Genomic DNA, 21,787 nt, shown 5'->3' on the forward strand with positions numbered 1-21,787 from the left:
TCTACTGAAATCAAAACTTGAATGATTGTAAGTTTGAAATTCAAACAACTAGCCTTCCTGAGACCATGGATTAATTTATATTCAAAACCCAAAAGAGTAAAGTACAAGAAGTTGTGGGGAGTTGAATGCAATTATGATTAGGAACCAAAAGCAAGAATCTTGTGAAAGCATTTAAACATGTCAATTGGGTAACTTGGCAAATTTCTTGCCACCCCTTATTCACCCAATCTACTATCACTTTAGTATGGAAAGGAAAATTTTGAATTGACAATACAAGAAATTCTTGTCTGAAATGTAGTTTATTATGAACTCAACACAGAAATAACAGGTTCCACTATATATTTTATATATTGAGTTTATGCTGAATCAGGCTTATAATACATAAATCAAAGAAAAAAAATATATTATTAGGCTTTTTTTTTTATTTTTAATAATTGAGTATCTTTGAAATAATTTACGTGTGCATTAAGATGAAAATTTTTTTTCTTAGTTATTTTTAAGAATATATTATTTTATATTAATTTTATTTATAAGTTTTAATATAGACTTATTATTTAATAGAGTTAAACGGTGAAAAATATATTTATATAGTTGATGTTAACTAATTTCTCTAATTTTAAGTGGGCAACCTTTGCACATTAACTTGTACTTAGAGATATCAATATTGAGAGATAATTTGAAAGGTTGTGCAAGATTTCAAATTTCAAATGCTATGTGAAACTTGCAATAAATTTTATGAATATATTAGGTGTAGGGTTTTGGCACTGATTTATTCCTCTGTAGGAGTCATTGTTTTGAGATCACAACGGCTAGGGCAATATGAAAATTACCCTAACTAAATTCGAATTCGGTTGTTATTTTTAACAATAGAATTCTTAAATCTAATTTAAATTTATTTTAAAATTTAATAATTTTTTAAAATATTTAAATTTTATTTATTTAAAATACAATATATAAAATTTATAAATATTATTATTATATATATATATATATATATATATATATATATTATATTTAATTATTTATTTATATAAACAAACTCCAATAATAAATATTCCACAAGGGTGCAGGGAGAGGGGACTAGGAGTAGCCTTGCTCTTCAACCCTTTTAAAATTTTCATATATATATATATATATATATATATATATATATATATATATATATATATATATATATATATATATATTAATTATTTAATTATATTTAACATATATTATATTTAATTATTTATTTATATAAATAAATTTAAATAATAAATATTCAATATATAAAATCTGAAATCAATAAATATTATTTTTCAATCTATAATCTATTTTAAATTTAATTATATGTTATTTAAATTAATTCAAATAAAGTTTAATTTAGTTAAATATTCAAAAATATTTTATCCCTTATCATTAAAAAAAATTCAATCCAAATAAAGAAAAGGAATACTAAAATAATTAAAAAAAAAAAAAAAACTAGCAGGAGTAATGATAGTTTCCCAATCAAGACTAAATATTGTATGAAATCCACTAAATATTTTGTTTTGGATCCAACATGAACCCATTCTGGACAAAAATCTCCCGGGAACAGTGGGTGTTCCCCCATAAATGTGATCTCAGCTTTCTGTCGTATCATCATGTTTTTAGAGTAAGATTCTTTGCAAAACTAGCTTAGGCATACGACAAGAAACCAAACTGCTCGCTCAATAATCTTTCACTCATCCCATTGTCCCTTTAATCCCGCCATTAAACTGATCCAAGAAAGTCTCTTTATCTTTCTTAGCTTTCACAAGCAATCCAAAGCAAAACACACGCATACACGCTCATCGCAAAGTCAATGCACCGACTGCTTTGTGGATCTGAGTCTTTGGTAGCTCAGCTGCCTTGCAGGTCAGAAGCTCTATGTTCTTGAGTTTTGAATCTTGAATCTTGATCGTGTTTGTTGCTTTCAGATTCTTTTTAATGTAATGCAATGCATTCTTTTTCTTGTTTTGTAGTGGATGGTACAGGAGGGAGAACTGGGCTGATGAATACTGAGAAAGGACAAAGTGGGATTTTAGTTATTTTCCAGGTGTTTGTGTCTGAATTATTCTCTTTAAGTGACGATGTTTATGCCAGCATTTTAATAATGCTAAAATTTCATGTCTAAATCTATCACAATAGACTTCATTTCTATGATTATCTCCGGGAACATCATGGGTCATTTTCCATGGAAGTTTAGAGAAACTAGGACTTGTCTTTTTGGACTTATCCTTGTCCAATAGTTTGTGTTTGAACATTTCAAATGAAAAGAATGATCTTTTATCCTTGTTTATTGGCATAATTATTGTTTATCATGGCGGCAACTGATTCTTTATTTCTAATTGTGCTTGAACAGATAGAATTTGCAGGCAATCATTGATAAATTTGAATAGAAATATCCAATATTAGGTGAGTATTCTTTGAGAATTTTTTAACTGGGATTATTGTTTTTGGTTGTTAAAAGTACTCAGCATCTGACCTTGTCAATGCAAAAATATGTTATAGAATATGTACAGAACATTTGTCACATGTGATGATCCGAAAGGAGTTGTAGAATGTGGATCAATTAGAAAATCCAAGAGTGCTTCCAAGAGGATGGAGGATCAGTTCTACAGTCGTAGAACACAGAAGAACTCAAAATCAAATACATCGTTGGCATACAAGGAAAAGAAAGAAGAGATGGTTACTAGGGAGATTATAGAAGATCATAGTCCATCTTCATTTCAGCTCCTGGAGGTATCCAGAGGAGCTCAGAAGCTGAACCAATTGATTGATTCATTGTCTAAAGGGCTGAGCTATGATGGTCAGCCCAAAGATATTGCAAAGGAGTTGTTGAAAGGAGCTCTTGATCTGCAAGAGTCTCTAACCATGCTTGGCAAGTTGCAAGAAGCCTCACAATATATGGATCAGTCGAAGAAAAAGCAGGAGAAACCAGAAAGAAGAAAATTTGTTGAAGTAGGAAATGAGAGAACAAATTCACATCTACCTGGAGATCAAAATCACCAACTGGGATTTCAAAAACCAAGGCTTTCAGCTGATGGGTCATCAAAAGATTGCATTGAGGAGCTCAGGAATGCAATCAGAGATGGCTTTGCTAGGCAAAATTTGTTTAACACATCTACCCGAGAGAGGACATATTTTGATAGAAGAAAAATGGATTCAATTTCTCATATCCCCTCCACTAGCTCAAGCCAATTGTCAGCGGAACAGTCCAACAGTATTCATTCTTCTGACTCATGTGTATCACAAACAGCTTTGCAGAAGAAGGGAAAAGGCCCAAATTTGATTGCCACGCTAATGGGTTTGGAAGATGTCCCCTCAAAGAAATTGATGCAACCTCCAGAGAGACAGTTGGATATGAAGATGAATTTGAATCAGCGGAGGCCGGTCTTTGACATTGAAATGCCAAAGCTAAGGAAGCCTCAACCCACAATGCACAAAGTAGATTCAGAGCGAAGGATGCTGAAGGAGTTACTTGAAACTGTGCAATTTCAGGGACTCTTGAAAAGCAGTTCTGCCAAAGAACTCAATTCCCAGTCTCATCATTCCAATGATATCCATTCTAAACAAAGGTTGATCAATGATATTCCACCAATTGTACTTATAAAACCCCTTCGTGTTCCCTGCTTAGAATCAGAAGAGCCACATGCACCAGTGGTTTGGGGAGAGGGAGCCTTGAACACAAAAATGATGCTGAGGAAAATGAAAATAGAAGAAGCGTTTGCTTCCAGATCAGTAGATAACAAAGAAGGGAGTTTGAATGCCAACAAAATGCACTGCAGAACAGAAGCAGATGATAATCCTACCAAAAGGGTAATCCAAAAAGGAACAAAGGATCACATGGAGGTAGTACGAGAAGAGCATGAGGTCAGGGCGATTGAACAGAAACAATGGGCTGTGAATGCAAAGAAGGGCCACAGGAAACTGGAAGCAGGAAAGGCTCCAGTGAAGAGATTTAGCTATGAAGACAGAGGTAAGGACCACAACAGGGTAGTACCTGCAGTAGAGGAGAAAGAAGTCAATAAAAATTTGAAGGATCCATCTATAGTCAAAGACTCTAATCCTGCAACTGACCAACGACAGAAAAAAGAGTCAACAGATAAGAAAGTAGATCAGATTCAGAAGGTGGTGGCCAGTAGCAGAAAACCAGTAGAGAGGGAAATTGTGAAGACTAAAATTGTGTCGAGATCTCAAGATCAACCCAAGATAACCTCTACCAAGCTGAGGAAATCTGAAAATGGATCAGAAACTACAAATCATCATATTTCACAGCAACACACTACCACTAGAAAAACCATCTCAAAGCTCACAACACAAACTACAATTGATAATTCTAAGGATCCGAAGCAGAAGGAAAAGCAAGCCAGTAAGCATAGAACAGCTAAACCAATTGTGAGTCTCTCTTATAATCCATCTTCAAGAAATTACCTTAATGTACCTTTTCCTTTTAGAGAATTGAAAATTGAAATTTGAAACATGAACTAGGCTGTGAATTAGACTGAGTTTCAATTTCTGGAACTTAATGCTGTTTATCTTTTGTGCAGACTGAAAATTTAAAATGCAAAGAACATGATGGTAGGATTGATCTCATATATAATGATCACTCAGAAGAGGAAGGGTCCTCCATCACACATGCTGATCAACTATCTATAGAGGAGGAAGCAAATGATTCCAAACTTCAAACTGAAGGTAGAACTCCCTACAGTTTACCATCAAGCATTTTATTAGCTGGAAATACAAATTGTTATATTGACCTGAGTGAATTATTTCAAGAAGCTTAATATTTTCTTTGCTTTTCATGCATTTCATATCTGATAACAGTGTGCTAAAGAAAAGGATTCTCTTTCTTTTTTTTTTTTTTTTCTTTTTTGGTGGGGGGAAGGGGGTATGGAGGAATAAAATATATTTTGTTTCAATATCTAGCTATTAAAAATTTTGTAGCCGTTGTTCTCAAACAAACAACTAGAACTCATACATGTGCTAACTTCTGAAAGTAGCAATCAATGCACATAAACTGCCATTGAAATATTGACATATCTGTATACAACCTGTACAATTAGGAAAAAAAAAAGATTGTTACATAATCTTTATGTAAATAAATAATTTTTGTTTGTCTACCTAGTTTTAGTCGTAACACAATTTGCCATTGTTCCTTGTAGGGCATTGTGATGATAACCAGAGTTCTGTTTCCAGTATCACTATGCTTACCACTGAATATAGGAAGAATGCTAAATCTTCCGAAGAAGCAGATGATCATGTGACTTGCGTTAGAACAGACGACACAAGCTTCAACAGTGCATACCAATTGAAAGATTGGCTTTCAAGCAGTTCATCATTCTTAAACCTCACAGATGAGCTTTTTAATCTAAATACGAGTTCTGCTAAGGTCCTACCAACTGCTGGCACATGCGATTCAGAAGTAACTGACGCAAAACTCTCTTTAGATTATGCGAATGAGTTTATTGAACGTAGAAGCCTTCCTGATTCACAAACAAGGTTTCCTCTATTATCTTATATGGGAGATTCAAGAATTCAACTCTCTCTAGATAAGTTGGCAGAGGAGGTTTGTAGTGGAGTTGAAACTCTTAGAAGCTACCAAAAGCTTGCTTGTGACTACCTTCTTACTGATAGTCTGTATGCAACATTGGAGAAAGATATGAGGTGCAAAGAAGTGGTGAGTGGAATATGGGATTTGGGTTGGAGAAATGGATTCTCAGTGGAGGAAGTTGAGCAAGTTTTGAATGACTTAGAGAAGATGATTGTGTGTGAGTTGATAGAGGAGGTCTTTTCATGATTTCTGCTTTAGAATTTTACATCTAAGATTGTATTTGTACACAGGTTAAGAGGCAGGCAAAACCAATGTTCTGTAAAATAGTGACTTTGGTTAAAAATACAAAACGAAAGAGCTGAGTTTCTTGGCTACCATCCTGTTATTACAACCTGTATGTGGTTAAAGCTTCATTATGTCATTCAAGTCAAGGTAAGAGGACCACATGATGTACATAACTGAGGTCAAATTTGACTGATATGATTGTTGAATGAATTTCTTGGGAACTTTCTTGAATCTTGTACGCAAATGACTCCAATTCCAATTTCATAGTTTATCAATCAAGCATGTAATCAAAATTCCAAACTAGCCTTGTTCTGCCAAGCCAGCCATTGAACCTGCATTTGTCTCGCAGGAATTAAGGTTTAAGAAGGTCATGGAAGTTCCGTGTTCACTTGCTGCAAATTGCAAATTCTTGGTAATGACAGTTATCTAACATTCAGAATCCTTCTATATTTCCACAAAGCAAAAGCAACCAATTACAAAATAAGAAGACACAGCCCTGCAAGTTACTTTGCGCATCATCGATGCTTCCATTCATGAAGTAGTTGATGCTCCATAGATTGCAGAGAAAAGCTAATAACAAGTTAAAAGTACTAATCTACCTCTACCATTTAAACAGAAAGAGCTACCTAGCTAACAGCTTCATATACATACATGTCTAGCGTCTACCATCATCATCACATGCATGCTCAAGAAAAAGAAGCTGTCTTGAAAATAAGGAAATTGAGGGACTCCAGGGCAAAATAGATGAAAGTCCCCTGTGTATGAGTAAAGAAACAACCAAAGCCTGAACCCACCACACATTGCCATCCACCACCATGCATCTTATCAAATTCCTGCAAATGCAAAATCCCAGCAATCCAGAGTAAGCAAATAGGCAAACAAAAACTAAATATAATTGGGGGAAAAAAACTAAAAAAGAATGCTTGTAAAAATACCTTCTTGATGTGGGCAGCAATCGAGAGACAATCAGAAACATCATAGACATCAAGGGCTTGAGAAGCACAAGCCATGGCTTGGATCTGCATCTTCACTGACATGTCTGTTTCCTTCACCCTAGCTTTTCCTTCCAGCATGTCGCCCTCTGTCTCGCTTGAATCACAAAAAGTGATTATTTTTCCTCACGTATTATACAGGGATTTTGCAGCAGAAAGCAACGTATCTGATCACTAACGAGAAGGTTCCCTTTATATTTGATGATCCAATGAATAATAAAAAAGAAAATTTATTATCCAACCCCAATTAATTATAATTTAAGAAATAAATATATAAAACCTTTAAAGGGTCAAAAAAAATTATTAGGTGTATTTAATATATATATATATTATTTTTTTTATAATTATGTAAAATTTATTTTTTATATTAAAAAAAGAGATGAGTATTATTTTTTAATATATTTAATAATTAATTTTATTTTTATAAAAAATAATATTATTTATTATTTTTTAATTTTAAAAATTATTTTATTAATATCTCTCTACTTTATTTTTAATTTATATTATTAAAATTTTTTATTATTATTTAATATAATTAAAAAATCCTTAATTATTTATATTATTTTTCGATGAAATTTTAGAAAGAAAACTTGCGTGTATATATGTAGGTAAAATAAAAATAGTAAAAAAAAAATTCTAAATTTTGTGATGGGTTGTTATTTCTAAATTGGCACGTGGCTATTACATTTTGGCTGCTATTTTGTCTGCTATTTTGTCTGCTGCCGCTTTCCCATTAAAATAATATTTTAAATTATTTTAATAATATTTAAAATATTTTTTTTAAAAAATAATTTTAACTCCAAAATTTTAATATCACGAGAATTTAATGCTACACTAAGAATTCATGCTAAAATGGTTAATGATAATTTTAAATTTTTTAAAAAAAAATTATTTTATTTTATAATCTTTTTTAAATGTACAAATACTTATATATATATTTATATATATATATTATTAATTTAATATTATAATTAAATATTAAAAAATATTTTATAAAAAAATATTTTATATATAAATTATTTTTCACAAAATAAATAAATAAAATTTTATGTTTTTAATCTTCTGTATTATAAAGTAAATTCTGTTACTCCAGTACATTAATAATACACCCTCTAAACTTCATAATTTTATACCGTATATTATTCGATTATTAATTATTTTAAATATTCTTGTATCTACCATTAAGATATTAAATTATAAATTAAAAATTTTAATTATTAATTAAAAAATTTACATTTACTATAAATTTAAATTTTTATAAAAGTGATTATTAAATTAAATATTTATATATGTGTATAATTAATTAAAAAAAAATATATATATATATATAACATATAAATTTAAATATAAAAAATTAATATAATCATTCTGAGCTTGAACTCTACACACCCATTAAAAAATAAAAGGATAAATCTGGAACGGAAATTTAAGCAACATCATCAATAGCAGTTTTGCATGAGTAAAAGTAGGGCGCGGACCATTGATGATCCATGAATGGATAATTTGAATAAGTGGCATAATTTGAATTATGGACAGCTTGTTCGTTCTTTCTACCTTCTGTTGACTGACGTTGCTTTATTCTGGCCGCCGCAATAAACAGAAAATATGACAAAATCTTTTTTTATTTTAAATAAACAAAATTTATTTGGATTTAAATATATAAATTAAATAAATTATTATATACAAACGATTTTTATTAAATTTATGTATATAAAATGAATTTTACATATTAAAGTTATTTTTTAAGATCAATCTTAAAGATGAATTTTCTTATATTGATATAGTATAAATAAATAAAAGCTATTTTTAGAGTAAAACAAATTTTTATCAATTTAATTAATTTATTTAAATTTTTAATAATTACTCTTAGAGTGAATTAAATTTTTATTAATTTAGTATCTGTTGAGCATTGAATTTAGAGAGTCTAAACTGTTTCTCTAAATAAAAATATCATGTTAGATGTTATTAAAAAAATAGTTTAAAAAAATTTATTTTATTATTTTAATACTCTTATAATTAAAATTTATTAAATTTAATTTTAAATTAATTTTTATTACTCTATAATTAATATATTTAAAAAAATAATTTTCTTAACCGTTTCAATAGTAATGCGAAACAGGTTTTTAGTTTATCTATTTAAGCTCCCTAACAACTATTATTGTAGTCAAATAAATTGTGTTATGCTAAAAATTACCTCTTTCATTTTAAAATCTTTCTAGTGTTCTTGGCCAAAAAAGGGACAATTACACCCATTTTCAGCCTTATATTCCTTTCCTTGCAATTTTCTATCTGGATCCTAAGTATGACATACTCCTTGAAGAAAAATAGTTTATTTGGTGCATGGTCACTCTAAGTGCCATTGCCATTGAAATTCCTGTAGTGCTGATGCACAATTTCCTAGAAGATAGATCTGAAACTTCCTTGAATGGTTCCAACTCCTCTCTCAATGGTGTCATAGTCTCAAAAAAATTATAAATGACCACTGTTTCCAGCAAATAACACTCTAAAAGGCAATGAATGTCTATTCCATGTTCATTCTTCATCGACCTTTCTTCAAAAATTTAGAAGGCATGCTATAGACTCAGAATTTCGTATATGAATGGAGGACTTATTCACAGACTGTTAAGTCCAAGCCCATTAACTCATTGTTCAATAAACAAGTCTTTGCGTGCTTGTGTGAGCTTAACACTTACCAACCCAAGGCTCAAATGACAAACACCACTTCTATCTGCCTAAAAGCAAAGCCCGAAATGATTCCTGATTATGATATCATGTGGCAAGATTCTCAAGATCCATATGCTCTGGAAAGCCCTGAAAATTCGACAGATATTTCTGTATTTAAGGACCCATATGACATCAACATGAGCTCCAGTCATGAGCCTTTCATAAAGTAAAATACTATTCCAAAAAAGGAGTTGATATTCGATGCTCTTTTGTGGTCTTTATTCAAAGTGTCACTGTTTGAGTACTAAACAGTTAAATGTCCAATGCTCATCATGTGTAGTGTCTATACTAGACTAATATGCTTTACTTTTATAAAAGTGATTCCTTCGTGAATCACGTGTGTCCTTTGTACATCATGTGTAATGTCTATACCAGACTAATATGTAGTCAACTTTAGTTTTGTAAAAGTGATTTCTTTGTGAATCATGTGTATCCTTTGTATCCCTGCTCCACCTCTATATAAGGAGCTAGTTTGTAATGTTTGAGATAAAACTCAATAAATTATCAACTCTTTATATATCTCTGTGGCTTTTAAAAACTTTATCTTATTTCGAAAATCTTAGTTTATATCATATTTAGATAATCCTCTATTAAGATAAGAGTATGCTCTGCACTTACCTCTTATATATGATCTTATGCATTAGAAAATGTTAAATTCAAAGACCCATTGTGCTACGATCATCTTAATTTAATTTTAACATTGTGGTGCAAAAGAGCATCGCCTGAGATTAGTTGTTAGCCATGGATGGTATTGTGTGACCTTGACACCGCATGAGCATTATGATATTAAAGTTAGATTAAGGGGTTTAATTGATCCACTTAAGCCATTACAATTACTCTTAAGAGTCACGTTGAAAATTTAAGCTCTTACTCTCTCTATTTATAACTGAATTCTCTTAATAAAATATAAATGATTGAAAATATGGTTATTATGCATTGCAATTATCATTCAGCATGTTCAATGTTGAATTCAGTATTTTTTTAGCATGATCCGTGTTAGATGCAGAGGAGAAGCTTCAGGCGCTGCACGACCTAGTGGCATTGGGTATGCTAGACTCATATTTAACGAAGCATACAGTGTTAAGTGGTGGCTTGTAAAAGTAAATTTTCAATTCATAAATGCTCAAACGGATCAATTAAATTGATAATTACTTATTAGACTCTAAAAATAATTATCAATAGTTTAAAAAGATAAATTAAATTAACAAAATCTTATTTAACTCTAAAATAATTGCCAATGGTTGACAATATCTTATTTAACTTTAAAAATAATTATCAAAAATTTAAAAAATTAATTCAATTTGTGAAAACTTATTGTTTAAAAACTATTGTTTATAGAAGTTGAAAGTATAATATATATTTGTTTATATATATATATATATATTGAATAAAAATCAGTGAGTGAAATTTTGAGATACTTTGAAATAAAACAATGATATTTTATATTTAAAATTTTATAATTTTATTAATTAGGTTTAATCTATATAAAATATATTAATATTTAAAAAATTACAATTTAATTTATGAGAATTAATATAATTAATTAATAACTCAATTCACATATTTTATAAATTGAATTAAAACACTTATATATTTTAATTTTTGTTAATAGATTCATCCTTCTATTATCTTAATTAAAAAAATTAAAATCAATCCAAACCCTAAATTAATTTTTTTTAAACAAAATTATAATTCTTTAACAAAATTAACCTTAAAAATTTCTCTCACCTTCAAGCAATCTTTCACTTACCCATCTTTTATTTCTTAACGAGTTAAATTATTTACATATTGATAAAAGCTTCCTGAATAAAAATTTAATTTAACTTGATTATTTTTCTTAATGATCTAAATTTAAATTTAATTTTTATGTTGTGTAATAAATAAGTTGAATATGCACGTAAATATACTTATTAAATAATTTTGTTAACTAAATTCATTAAATAAGTTTATAGACTAACTTATTATATTAGTTTGTTTAACTTTTCTCCTTGAATAATATTATCTCGTATTGGATTAGAGACTGAAATTGACAAATAATTCTTTACGCGTTTTGACTTGAAAAAAAAAAAAAAAAAGGATAATAAGTAATAAAATATTATTTTTTTAGTAATTTAACTAAATTTTTTCATTAACAATAATAATGAAAAAACACACTCGTCTGTCTTACGTGTCGAGACACCGTTTCCTTACCCTCGTCCTTCGATCACCATAGCCATTATATTTTTTCATTTCATATTTAAATAATAATTAAAAAAAAGACAAACAAAAATTTTGCATTTCTAAACCTTATTACATTTTTTGCGTTTCAAAAGAATCTGGGCTTTTTCAGGATAGATATTAACCACTGCGTCGCCTTGCTTGCCTGCAAAATTAACAGTTTCCGGCCGGAGAGTTGGTCTTCGCAGCAGCCATCGGAGAATTGGAATTTCATAATAGTGTGTCGTTTTTTTCTTTTTTTCTTTCTTCTTTTTCCCCCTTAATCGATGGGCGATGAGAAATCCACGATCGTGATGGCGGGTAGAGACCGAGAAAGAGATCGGGAGCTTCTTATCCCCGTCTCCGACTCTTTACACGATGATGTCGCCCCCAAAGCTTCGTCATCTTCTTCGTCGTCGCATCATTCGGGACGTGAGGTGAAGAAATCTATTCGCTCTATGCCCCCTCCCCTTTTTTTAGGGTTTTGAATTTTTGGTATCTCTTGCCAATCATTTCTGATTGATCTTGCCATTTTGACTCTAGACTAGAGCTTGATGCTGTTTAAAATTGATAAGTTGCTTGTGTTTTGTAAAAGATTTCGTTGAACTGAGTAGCTTTTTCAGGAATTGACGTCCCATTTTTCATTGCCTGCACTGAAATTGATTAGAAAATTACCATTGATTATTTGGCTTCAAAGCTATTTAAAGTTGTTTAATGCAATTTGAGATGTTTTATGAAATCTAAATTTTTTGAATAAAAAAATGTTTGCGGCAGCTATTGGAACTGGACGATTGCTTGATACCGCATTCTGAATTTGCGTAATATCATTTTTAGTTGCAACTCCATGCTTAAGTTTAGTTTTTATTCCGTCTTAAAACTATAAACTTCCGCGAATTAATGATTCTTAAGTGATGCTACCAGAAAATGCTATCTCACTGGATTTCAGATTCCTTTATGTTTCCATAAATTACATTATCTATTGTTTTGGCGCTGAAAGTTTGAAATCCCTTGAGCAGAAGTTTTATTTTTTTGTAAATGCCAAGTTCCAAATTGAAGCAATGGCAAGAAGTATTCTTCATGTCTGCGTGCTTTTGAATGCCTATTCTGGCTTTTGTAATCTGACATTTGCTGTGCGCCATTTTGTGTCTGTAGACGTTTTACAAAGTTGTTAGGAGCTGGGCTTCAAAAAAGTTCATGACTGGATGGTGCGGATTTCATTCTCATATCTCCTTTATTTCCTTGAATTCATTATTCATGTATAAATTCTGTATCTTTTTGTGATCTTTTGTACACTTAAGATACCAATGTATTTTTAAGATAAGTTAACTATCAATTGGTGTCTATAATATTTCAAAGATTTGGTTACATATAACTTAACTGGATAATTGTTTTCTTTCTTCTCTTCCTTATAAATTTCAATGGAAAAATTCTCGTCTTTTATACCATCATGGCGAAATGTTATATTGATAAGGGATTTCACTGATATTAATTTTCATGTCAGCTGTTTCCAAGTTTATTATCTTTATCTTGTTTCTTTATTTTTTCTAAACCTCCCAACCCCAAAAACTTTTCAACACTCAATCTGTATCTAGGAAGAAAACCCTAATTGAAAGGGTTATTGGAACTCATGCAGATCATCCGTGTCTTTGTGGTGTCTTTTTTGGTGATGGGGTTTGGACTCTTAGATCATCTATCCTTGCATACCCCTTCTTTTCTCTAAAAATATGTAATGCTTACAGTTGTGCCTAATGCTGTTACGGATGCTGCTAACTCCTTCTTTTTTTTTTTTTTTTTTTTTTTTGCAGTGTAATCCTATTCCCCATTGCTATCACTTTCTACATAACATGGTGGTTTATTCATTTTGTTGATGGATTTTTCTCTCCAATCTATGCCCAACTTGGTATTGATATATTTGGTAAGCATGTTTTTTCTTAGCACCTCAAAGCCTGCTCTACTTCTTTTGCAATTTCAGTGAAGGCCGAACTGGTGATAGAGAAGGAGTTAGTTTGGATGAAGTGGTACTGCCCCAAAGTAATCACTTTAAATATCTCGGCTCAATCCTTCAAGTAGACGGGGGATGTGAGGAGAATGTTAGTCATAGGATTAAAGTGGAGACGTGCCACAGGAGTTTTATGTGATCATAAGATTCCCAATTAGTTGAAAGGAAAATTTTACCGCACAGCCATACGATCGGCCATGTTATATGATAGTGAGTGTTGAGCACTGAAGGAGTCGTATGTGTCTAAGATCAGAGTTATGGAGATGAGAATGTTAAGGTGGATGAGTGGTCATACTAGACTAGATAAAGTCCGTAATGAGAGTATTAGAAAAAATGTAGGAGTGGTGCCAATTGAGGATAAGTTGAGAGAAGGGAGATTGAGGTGGCTTGGTCATGTGAAGCGTAGACATATGGAGGCTCTAGTTAGACAAGTAGAGCACATTAGGTTAGAGGATAGAAAGAAAAGAAGGGGTAGACCTAAACCTTCTTGGAGGAGAGTAATACAACATGACTTAGAAGCATTACATATTTTCGAGGATTTAATCGAAAATCGTTTAGAATGGAGAAAGAGAATCCATATAGCCAACTCCAAATTGTTGGGATAAAGACTGAGTTGAGTTGAGTTGAGTTGAGTTGAGTGCTGTGGTTTTCGTATTTGGTTAACTCTCATTATCATATTTGGTACAAATCAAGTCTTTAATGAGATTCTGTGATGAGTTATTTTATTTCTATGTATTTTTTTTGCCTCTAACACTTTGTTTGGGAGGAAGTTTTTGGAAGTATGGCATGCACATGGATCACTTGTTTGGGAGCAAAGTTTTTTAAAAGGAGTAAGCTTTTTGAGGGTTTTCAAAACCTCTAAAATCCTCACTTTTTCAACACACCAAATTAAGGGTTTTTAAGGTTTTAATAAGCCATAATTTATTTATTACCCATATTATTATTAATAAATTTTAAAAATTTTGTAATTATGATTATTTAAATATTAAAGCATATCCCTTTACATAATAAGGGATATTTAGGTAATATTGTACCCAACTTTACCTTCCCTACCTTCCACCTAAACCATATAAAAATACTAAATCATCATTTACCATACCTTCCTCCCAAACAAAATGAGATTAAAAAAATTCTACTTTACCTTCAATTACTTTGTCTTACCTTACTTTAAAAAATCTTACTTTACCTCCATACTCTCCTCCCAAACATAATGTAAGAGGTTGTAATATCTTAGGTGGCATAGAATGATGAATGAAGTTATTGTATTTCTGCACGTCATACTGATGATTTGTTTTGCTTCTATGTATTGATCAGGTCTTGGATTCATAACTTCCATAACATTCATTTTCTTGGTTGGGGTATTCATGTCATCTTGGTTGGGAGCATCTGTCTTGGGTCTCGGCGAGTGGTTTATTAAACGGATGCCGTTTGTTCGCCATATTTATAATGCTTCGAAGCAAATAAGTGCTGCCATATCACCAGGTGTGTTATTTGGCTAATTCCTCGGGTTTTCATTGAATAGCCATGGGAAAGTATTATTCACATTTTTTTTTTCCAGATCAAAACACACAGGCATTCAAGGAAGTAGCCATCATCAGGCATCCACGCATTGGTGAATATGCATTTGGGTTCATAACTTCGACTGTGATCCTGCAGGTGCGGAAATGTTTTTCCTGTACTGTAATATCACTATGACATTGCATCAATTGCATGTACCTTTTGTGCTGGTCTTATGGAGTAACTAACTAGGAACCATGGATGTAAATGCAGATTGCAGAATTTGGAAAGAACATGATATGGTGGGGTTGGTGGCAATGTGCCAGTTATTAAAAGATTAGTACACTATATGCCTAGCATTTGTCTGTAGAAATTAGACGTTGCAAGAAGTTCCTGCATACAATACATGTATATACATTTTATTCATCTTTGCCTTAAAAGACTGCAAAGAAATGCAAAAGAAATTTGCCTTTTAAACATCCTTTGAATCATATTTGCAAATCTCCACAAGAACATTATTCTCCATTTCACATATTATTACAGGCCACGGTTTTTTATCAGAGAGAGAGAGTTTCTCTTTCTTTACTTACCTTATTTTTGAAAAATCAAGTGTCAAAATTTGAAAATAAGAGGAAAATTACATCTTCTGTCTGATTCTAGCAACAAATTTTTAATTGACAATTAAAACCCATTATGTATGATAATAATGATGAAGACGAGTTTTTACATTTAACCCCAGGATTATCCAAATGTATTCAGACATATCTTTTGTGTATTAACAATAAAATTTACTTATTTTTCATACTCAATGCTTATTGGGGCATATCTGGTGTACATACATGATACACCTTTGTCGGATACTCTGTTATTTACCGGAATGCTTTTGGGATTTGGAGTGTTCATGCTCTGAACTTATCCATCCTTAAAATTTGTCATTATGCACATAATTTTACTTGCCATGTGCAACATGGACCCTTAAATGTGGTAACGTGTTGCTTTTGGATTATTCTTCCTCTGATGTTCATGTTGGAAGTCATTGAATCTCTAAAAGATTCCTGAACATGAATGTCAATTTTTGGTCTTTGCTTGCCATGTGACAACAGTTTCAGAAATTGAGGGTACGATCCATTGTTCTAAAACCTACTTTAGGAGTTTATATTGTGTGACAAGGTGATCATGCTCTTTTGAACATAGCATTATGTTTGAATGTTTATTCATCTTTTTGGCTTTCTTCAACCTTTGACTGCAGAACTATTCTGGGGAAGAGGAGCTATGCTGTGTCTATGTTCCTACTAATCATCTGTATATTGGTGATATATTCCTGGTCAATGCCAAAGATGTTATCAGACCCAATCTCTCAGTCCGGGAAGGCATTGGTAAGGACTCAACTATTTTTTTTCTTTTGCTTTAGTTTAGATTTGTTATTTCAGCCTTGCAATGGTGACTGTCCTACATGTGATAAGACTGCTTTCCAAAGCTTTTCCTTCATTAAGGGAATCCGAAACATTTTGTTCATTGTGGCAGGAACATACTTCTAATGCACAAGTGTTCACTTTTAGGGGTTTGAGGTCCTTAGTGAGCAATGAATGTCTTGACAATTTTTATACCTCTATATCAAACTATGAAAGAAAAAAAATATGAGATAACCAAATCTTTTTCCCCATTAAAGCCTGTTTTCCGCAGTCAAATTTAAGATGCCTAGACGTCTAATCTGTTCATTTATTGCAGAAATTGTAGTGTCTGGGGGAATGTCGATGCCTCAAATCCTTTCAACGTTGGATTCACGCATTCCATTGGACAGAAGTAGATCCGACCTAAGCTGAGTTGAAGGCTATATCTGTAGAGGAGTCGATTTATTGTTTCCATTGGTTTCAGATTAAGTCATCAGAACAGCCACAATAGAATCATTGGAATGGCTGCATTAAGATTGGTGAGGTTAATGTTGGATTTGAGTTGAGATCAAAAGTTTTGGACGGTTGATGGATCAAATTCTGGTGGCTTATGTCACATTGGTTATTGTTTAGAATGTAGATTTTAGTGTTTGCTTGGAAATATAGTCTGGTGGATAACACTGGCAGATAGGCTTGTTCGTTTTGGGTCCCCAATTTATTGTCCCACGTTATTAGCATGGTTTTGGCTCTGGGCTCTGAATTTGTACTTCACAGATGATTCCAACTCTCAAAGTTTGCCTTGTAGATAAGACTTCATATATTTCAAGTTCAATGGCGTCTCACTATGATTTCTTGTTCAAAATTTTTAAGTGTGAAATTTGGAGTTAAAAGACATTAAAAACAAGGGCAAATTAAAAAAATTAAAAAAATTGAGGTTTGGCACTTTGACATCTGGTTTCAGTACTATATTATTAATTTTGTTAATGTGATGAAATATTGTTTTAAAAATATCTTATATCTCACAAATAATAAAATTTTTTTTTACAAAAATAAAAGAATTAAATTAATAATTTTAATAAAAGGAAAAACTTTATTTTATTTGTTATATATTGTGAGTTTTCATTAGGCTTTCATTATTCTAAAGAAAATATATAATATTTTTTAAATAAAAATTATATTATAGTTATTATGATAAATTTTATTGTATAATGTTTATGCTCTGGGTAATGATAACAGTGTCTGGACCTTTTATTGTTAACCCAAATGCCCTAAGCTATTGGAGTTTGCATTTCACTAAAGACGATCCATTGGCTCATATTGACTCGTGAGTAGCCGTCACGAGCGTAAATATGCGCTCGCACGTACTTTAGTGGAGTCCGAAGTTTAGTTAGCTCTCAATAAACGAGGACCCCACAACGAAAACCCTAGCAAGCCGACTCGCTTCTCTTTATAAGCAGCTGCGAAGGGGCTGGAAAGCAGATGTTACGCTTGGCCTCAATTTGCTCTCTTCTTCTATGGTTAGCGTCTCTGTTGATGTATGGTTTTTGCACTTTGTTTCGATTTGAGGTTTGTTCCTGAATGTTATGTGTTCTTCGCTGAGAAAGATGAGTTGGGGACGGTGACGATTTCAGCATGAAAAGGTCTCGTTCGTCGTAATTGGCTCTAAAGGGCCTTGACGACCATCCTGCTATATCACCACCCATATTCCGAGTCCCCATTCTTCAATCTTTTTTTTTTCTTTTTTAGTTTCTCTTTTAGCTTCTTGTTCTTAATATACTTGTGGATCGGCCGATGATTAAACAACATTTTAAGACAAGCATATGTCTGAAATTATCTGTGTTGATCAATCTAATCTTCTCTATGAGGCCGGTTTATTTTTTTTCAATCCATCTCTGCTTGTTTTTGTTTGGTTGCTGGGAAAATAAGGTTGCCGGTGATGAAAGAATTGGTATATTTTGTCACATATGAGAATCTGTGATTACTTACATACCACTACTGCCTTCCTTCTGAGGCTTGTAAATCTCTTGCGTTTGATTGCTCATGTGTTTGCTTATTATCTTAGATCAATTCGTTTTTAAATTGTATATAATGGGTCACATGATGATCGTAAGCATAGTTCAACTGATAATCTCTGTGATTATGAAAACATTTTGTCTTTCGCTCCTATCTGATGGCCCATTTATAATGATTGTACAAATTTTCAATTTGGCTGTTTTAATTTTATAAATTTTGTGGCTTTTTGAATTTCCTAACCATTTATTTTTCTTGGCTTATTTACATGTTTGTTTACCTGGTAAGTTGAATGTAAGTGCAGTTTCTTATTATTTCATCCACATTTGGTTTTATGTATTGGCCTGTGATTTAAATAGTTTATATAGACAAGCATATGCCTGAATTATTAGGTGTTGACAATCCAAATTGGATGTACCTATGAGGCCTAAAGATATTTGATTCTTTATATCTGAATCCTTGCAATGGATCATTGTTAAATATTGTTTTAGTGGGAAGTGTTGTCTATACTTCATTGCCAGTTTATGATATTAGATACATGATATGGTTTTCTTTGTACTAGCATCATCATAGATATATGTAAAGTTTGTCAACTTGGGGAGGCAGTGACGAATTCTATCAATGGTCTCGTTCGGCATAATGGCATGTTTGCCTTGCTGACCATTCTGATATATCACCGCCCATATTCTGATTCCTAACCCATGTTCCGAGTCCTATCGATGAATTGGCCAAAATTATGTTCATATGAATCCTTTAGCAAGCCTGTGTTTTTATTATAATGTGAAAATTTGATACAATATTCTTTGATTAGTTTTGCTTGGCTTTGGAAGTGATTGCTGGATGGTTTGTTCTCATTTGTACTGCAGAGATAACATTACTGTCAAATGTTTTCATGGTTTTAACAAAATACAATTAAATTAGCTGAATCGAAGATGGGATTTGTCTGGATGTGGTAACTTGTTTTTGTTTGAAGAATGTTGTTGTATAGATTTTTCTGTTATTAGGCCGGATCTGTATACTGCTTTTAGAGTAAAACCTTACTCTAGGCAGCCTAGGCCACCGAATTCCCATGATTGCCCCGTCAATTATCAATGGTAATAGACAATTACGTGTTACCAGCTAACCATTGGTACCACCGCCACAATCACTTGCCTACTGTAATCATCACCTCTATCGTCGTAATTGCACTTCTTTATTATTATTAATCTAGATAAATTAAATATTAAAATGAAAATTATCATTATATTAGACGTCACATTATTTATTTTATTATATATCTTCCTATTCCCCCTAAGATCAGAGTGTTTATATGGAGGGTAGTGCTGAATTCCATCTCAGTCAAGGAGAACCAAGTAAAGAAAAGAGTGCAGGCGAGTCCTATTTGCCTAATATGTAATTTGGAGTCTGAATCAGAGGAACTGCCCTGGTGTGGTGCCAGCACGCACGTGCAACCTGGTTTCTAAGCCCGGGTGCATTTCATCTGTGGTTATGGAGGTTCTGAATGGGAAAATGGATCAAGGTATATTGATCTCTGCAGCTTTCACATGCTGGTTTATTTTGGAAGGCTTGGAATAAAGCCTTATTTGAGCATCTTAATACTAATCTGCTTCTCACAGCTCGGCAGATATCTGTTGCTATATGAGATACGCACATGACCAGCTTTGTGCAGCAATCTCCCAGGAGGAATTCTGTAGACAATAACGGAATCAATTCAACTCAGGCTTGGCATCCCCCTCCTATTAATACTTTGAAATTTAGTAGTCATGTTGCCTGGAAGGAAGGTGAGAGTAATGCAGCCATAGCAGTGGTGGTTAGGAATCATGTGGGGAAAGTTATAGATGGTGCAGCAAGATTAGTTCACTGTTCTTCCCCCTCTAGCAGGAGAGGCGATAGGCAATTCAGTTGGCGTTTACCATGGGAGCCTACTCCATCATCCTTAATCGGTCTCAGAGGTTCTTATCTCAGCCCTTGAGAGTATTCAGAGGGATGTTTGTTGGGAAATTCAAGCTTCCGTCCAAGCTGTTAGAAGTCTAGCAGTTCCTGCTAAAGTAGCAGCTCACAACTTAGCTGAGTTGTGTTTTAATCACCGTTTGCCTTGTAATTGATCAGTAGGGAGTCCTAGCTCCTTTGAGGCCATCTGTAGGGCCTTGTAATGCATTTGCAATTACAAAAATGTATAATTAATTTTATTACGTTACATTATATTCTATTGAACATAGTTTAAAATTAGAGTGAACGATAACCTCCAAATGAAAGTAATGGACTTCTGGGTATTCGTGATTATAGAATACATCCAGTGCACCAAAAATGGCGTTGAAATTTCATCTCTTTTAAGTTTGAGATTGCTCTGTCGAAATAACTGTTTTAACTTTGTTTGCATTACCTTCTCCGTTGTATCCCACGAAACCGTCTCTATAGAGGAAACGTTTCTTTCGTACACAAAGCAAATGAAACATCATTGCTTCTACGAAATTCCAGTGAAGATGATGCACACAAACTCGGACTCGGACTGGGACTCGGACTCGGACCAGGGGAGCTTGGACCTGTTATCCCCTGAATCGCCAGAACGCCGCATGTGCTACGTACAGAGCCTGTCTGTACATGTTTGAATTTTGGGCAAGGCTCAGGCTTTACAGGAGCACCAAACAATTTGCGAACAACGAATTGTTCAGTGAAGATGAGCGTGTACAACCCAGCTGCTTCTTTTGGCATTCATGTTGGTTCAGTTCCAGTCAATGTTTTGCGCTCAAGATTATAGTTGCTACAGGTGTAAGATCAAGATTTTGGAATTGATAATGAACAATAATTTTGCAGTATGTATAGAGGAGATTTTGGTGGTTAATGGGCTGTTTGTTGAATTTGCATACTTGTTCTTGCAGTTGAAGAGAAATTATCAATCGAGAAAGAGCCACCGCAATGTGTATGTGAATCTGGTAGGAACAAAAGTTCGCCTCTATGGCGCAGGGGCAAAGCTAGCTATCATAACAATGGAAGAGTTCCATTAGCAATGATCATGTCGCATGTGTTTTAGTAATACCCCTTCTAGCTCACTGAATAGTATTGTCCTCTAGTATTGTCCGCTTTGACCCACTAGACCTCACGACTTTATTTTTTGAGTCTCTTCTTTGAGGCTCAAAAC

The 21,787-nt window shown here is 32.7% G+C and overlaps 3 protein-coding genes and 4 non-coding genes across 8 annotated transcripts; 6 read left to right on the forward strand and 1 right to left on the reverse strand.

Moving 5' to 3' along the window:
• Positions 1-1,580: 1,580 nt before the first annotated feature.
• LOC110636168 (uncharacterized) lies at positions 1,581-6,070 on the forward strand. Of its 2 annotated transcripts, none has more exons than XM_021785732.2 (6): positions 1,581-1,875; positions 1,983-2,056; positions 2,363-2,415; positions 2,512-4,398; positions 4,551-4,695; positions 5,166-6,070. In XM_021785732.2, exons 4-6 carry the CDS (start codon positions 2,515-2,517, stop codon positions 5,798-5,800), a joined length of 2,664 nt encoding a protein of 887 aa, XP_021641424.2. In that variant the 5' UTR covers positions 1,581-1,875; positions 1,983-2,056; positions 2,363-2,415; positions 2,512-2,514; the 3' UTR covers positions 5,801-6,070. The 2 variants fall into 2 exon arrangements, with proteins under 2 accessions (XP_021641424.2, XP_021641425.2); XM_021785733.2 differs by having other exon boundaries at positions 1,983-2,033.
• A 191-nt stretch (positions 6,071-6,261) lies between these two features.
• Positions 6,262-7,005, reverse strand: LOC110636169 (uncharacterized). The gene is made up of 2 exons (XM_021785734.2): positions 6,775-7,005; positions 6,262-6,672 (listed from the first exon to the last, which is right to left on the reverse strand). The coding sequence occupies exons 1-2, from the start codon at positions 6,910-6,912 to the stop codon at positions 6,526-6,528; spliced, it is 285 nt and encodes a 94-aa protein (XP_021641426.2). The 5' UTR covers positions 6,913-7,005; the 3' UTR covers positions 6,262-6,525.
• Positions 7,006-11,805: 4,800 nt separating this feature from the next.
• Positions 11,806-20,857, forward strand: LOC110636159 (protein LIKE COV 1). Its single transcript, XM_021785722.2, has 7 exons — positions 11,806-12,188; positions 12,904-12,956; positions 13,557-13,666; positions 15,065-15,232; positions 15,309-15,406; positions 16,497-16,623; positions 16,976-20,857. Exons 1-7 carry the CDS (start codon positions 12,039-12,041, stop codon positions 17,068-17,070), a joined length of 801 nt encoding a protein of 266 aa, XP_021641414.2. The 5' UTR covers positions 11,806-12,038; the 3' UTR covers positions 17,071-20,857.
• Positions 18,252-18,352, forward strand: LOC131179787 (small nucleolar RNA Z43). Its single transcript, XR_009148673.1, has one exon. It is a non-coding gene; the product is annotated as a small nucleolar RNA Z43 (small nucleolar RNA).
• On the forward strand, positions 18,567-18,652 carry LOC131179797 (small nucleolar RNA U83). The gene has a single exon (XR_009148683.1). It is a non-coding gene; the product is annotated as a small nucleolar RNA U83 (small nucleolar RNA).
• Positions 18,727-18,817, forward strand: LOC131179784 (small nucleolar RNA snR60/Z15/Z230/Z193/J17). Its single transcript, XR_009148670.1, has one exon. It is a non-coding gene; the product is annotated as a small nucleolar RNA snR60/Z15/Z230/Z193/J17 (small nucleolar RNA).
• LOC131179786 (small nucleolar RNA Z43) lies at positions 19,247-19,343 on the forward strand. The gene has a single exon (XR_009148672.1). It is a non-coding gene; the product is annotated as a small nucleolar RNA Z43 (small nucleolar RNA).
• Positions 20,858-21,787: the final 930 nt, after the last annotated feature.

The sequence above is a fragment of the Hevea brasiliensis genome, chromosome 4 (assembly GCF_030052815.1).
Source record: "Hevea brasiliensis isolate MT/VB/25A 57/8 chromosome 4, ASM3005281v1, whole genome shotgun sequence".
Lineage (NCBI taxonomy): Eukaryota > Viridiplantae > Streptophyta > Magnoliopsida > Malpighiales > Euphorbiaceae > Hevea > Hevea brasiliensis.

Coding starts and splice junctions, on each gene's coding strand:
- LOC110636159 (XM_021785722.2), top strand. CDS start 12,039: ATGGGCGATGAGAAATCCACGATCGTGATGGCGGGTAGAGACCGAGAA. Junction 12,957..13,556: donor AAAAAGTTCATGACTGGATG/GTGCGGATTTCA, acceptor TTTTTTTTGCAG/TGTAATCCTATTCCCCATTG. Junction 15,233..15,308: donor AAGTGCTGCCATATCACCAG/GTGTGTTATTTG, acceptor TTTTTTTTCCAG/ATCAAAACACACAGGCATTC.
- LOC110636168 (XM_021785732.2), top strand. CDS start 2,515: ATGTACAGAACATTTGTCACATGTGATGATCCGAAAGGAGTTGTAGAA. Junction 4,399..4,550: donor ATAGAACAGCTAAACCAATT/GTGAGTCTCTCT, acceptor TCTTTTGTGCAG/ACTGAAAATTTAAAATGCAA. Junction 4,696..5,165: donor TTCCAAACTTCAAACTGAAG/GTAGAACTCCCT, acceptor TGTTCCTTGTAG/GGCATTGTGATGATAACCAG.
- LOC110636169 (XM_021785734.2), bottom strand. CDS start 6,912: ATGCTGGAAGGAAAAGCTAGGGTGAAGGAAACAGACATGTCAGTGAAG. Junction 6,673..6,774: donor TTGCTGCCCACATCAAGAAG/GTATTTTTACAA, acceptor TTGCATTTGCAG/GAATTTGATAAGATGCATGG.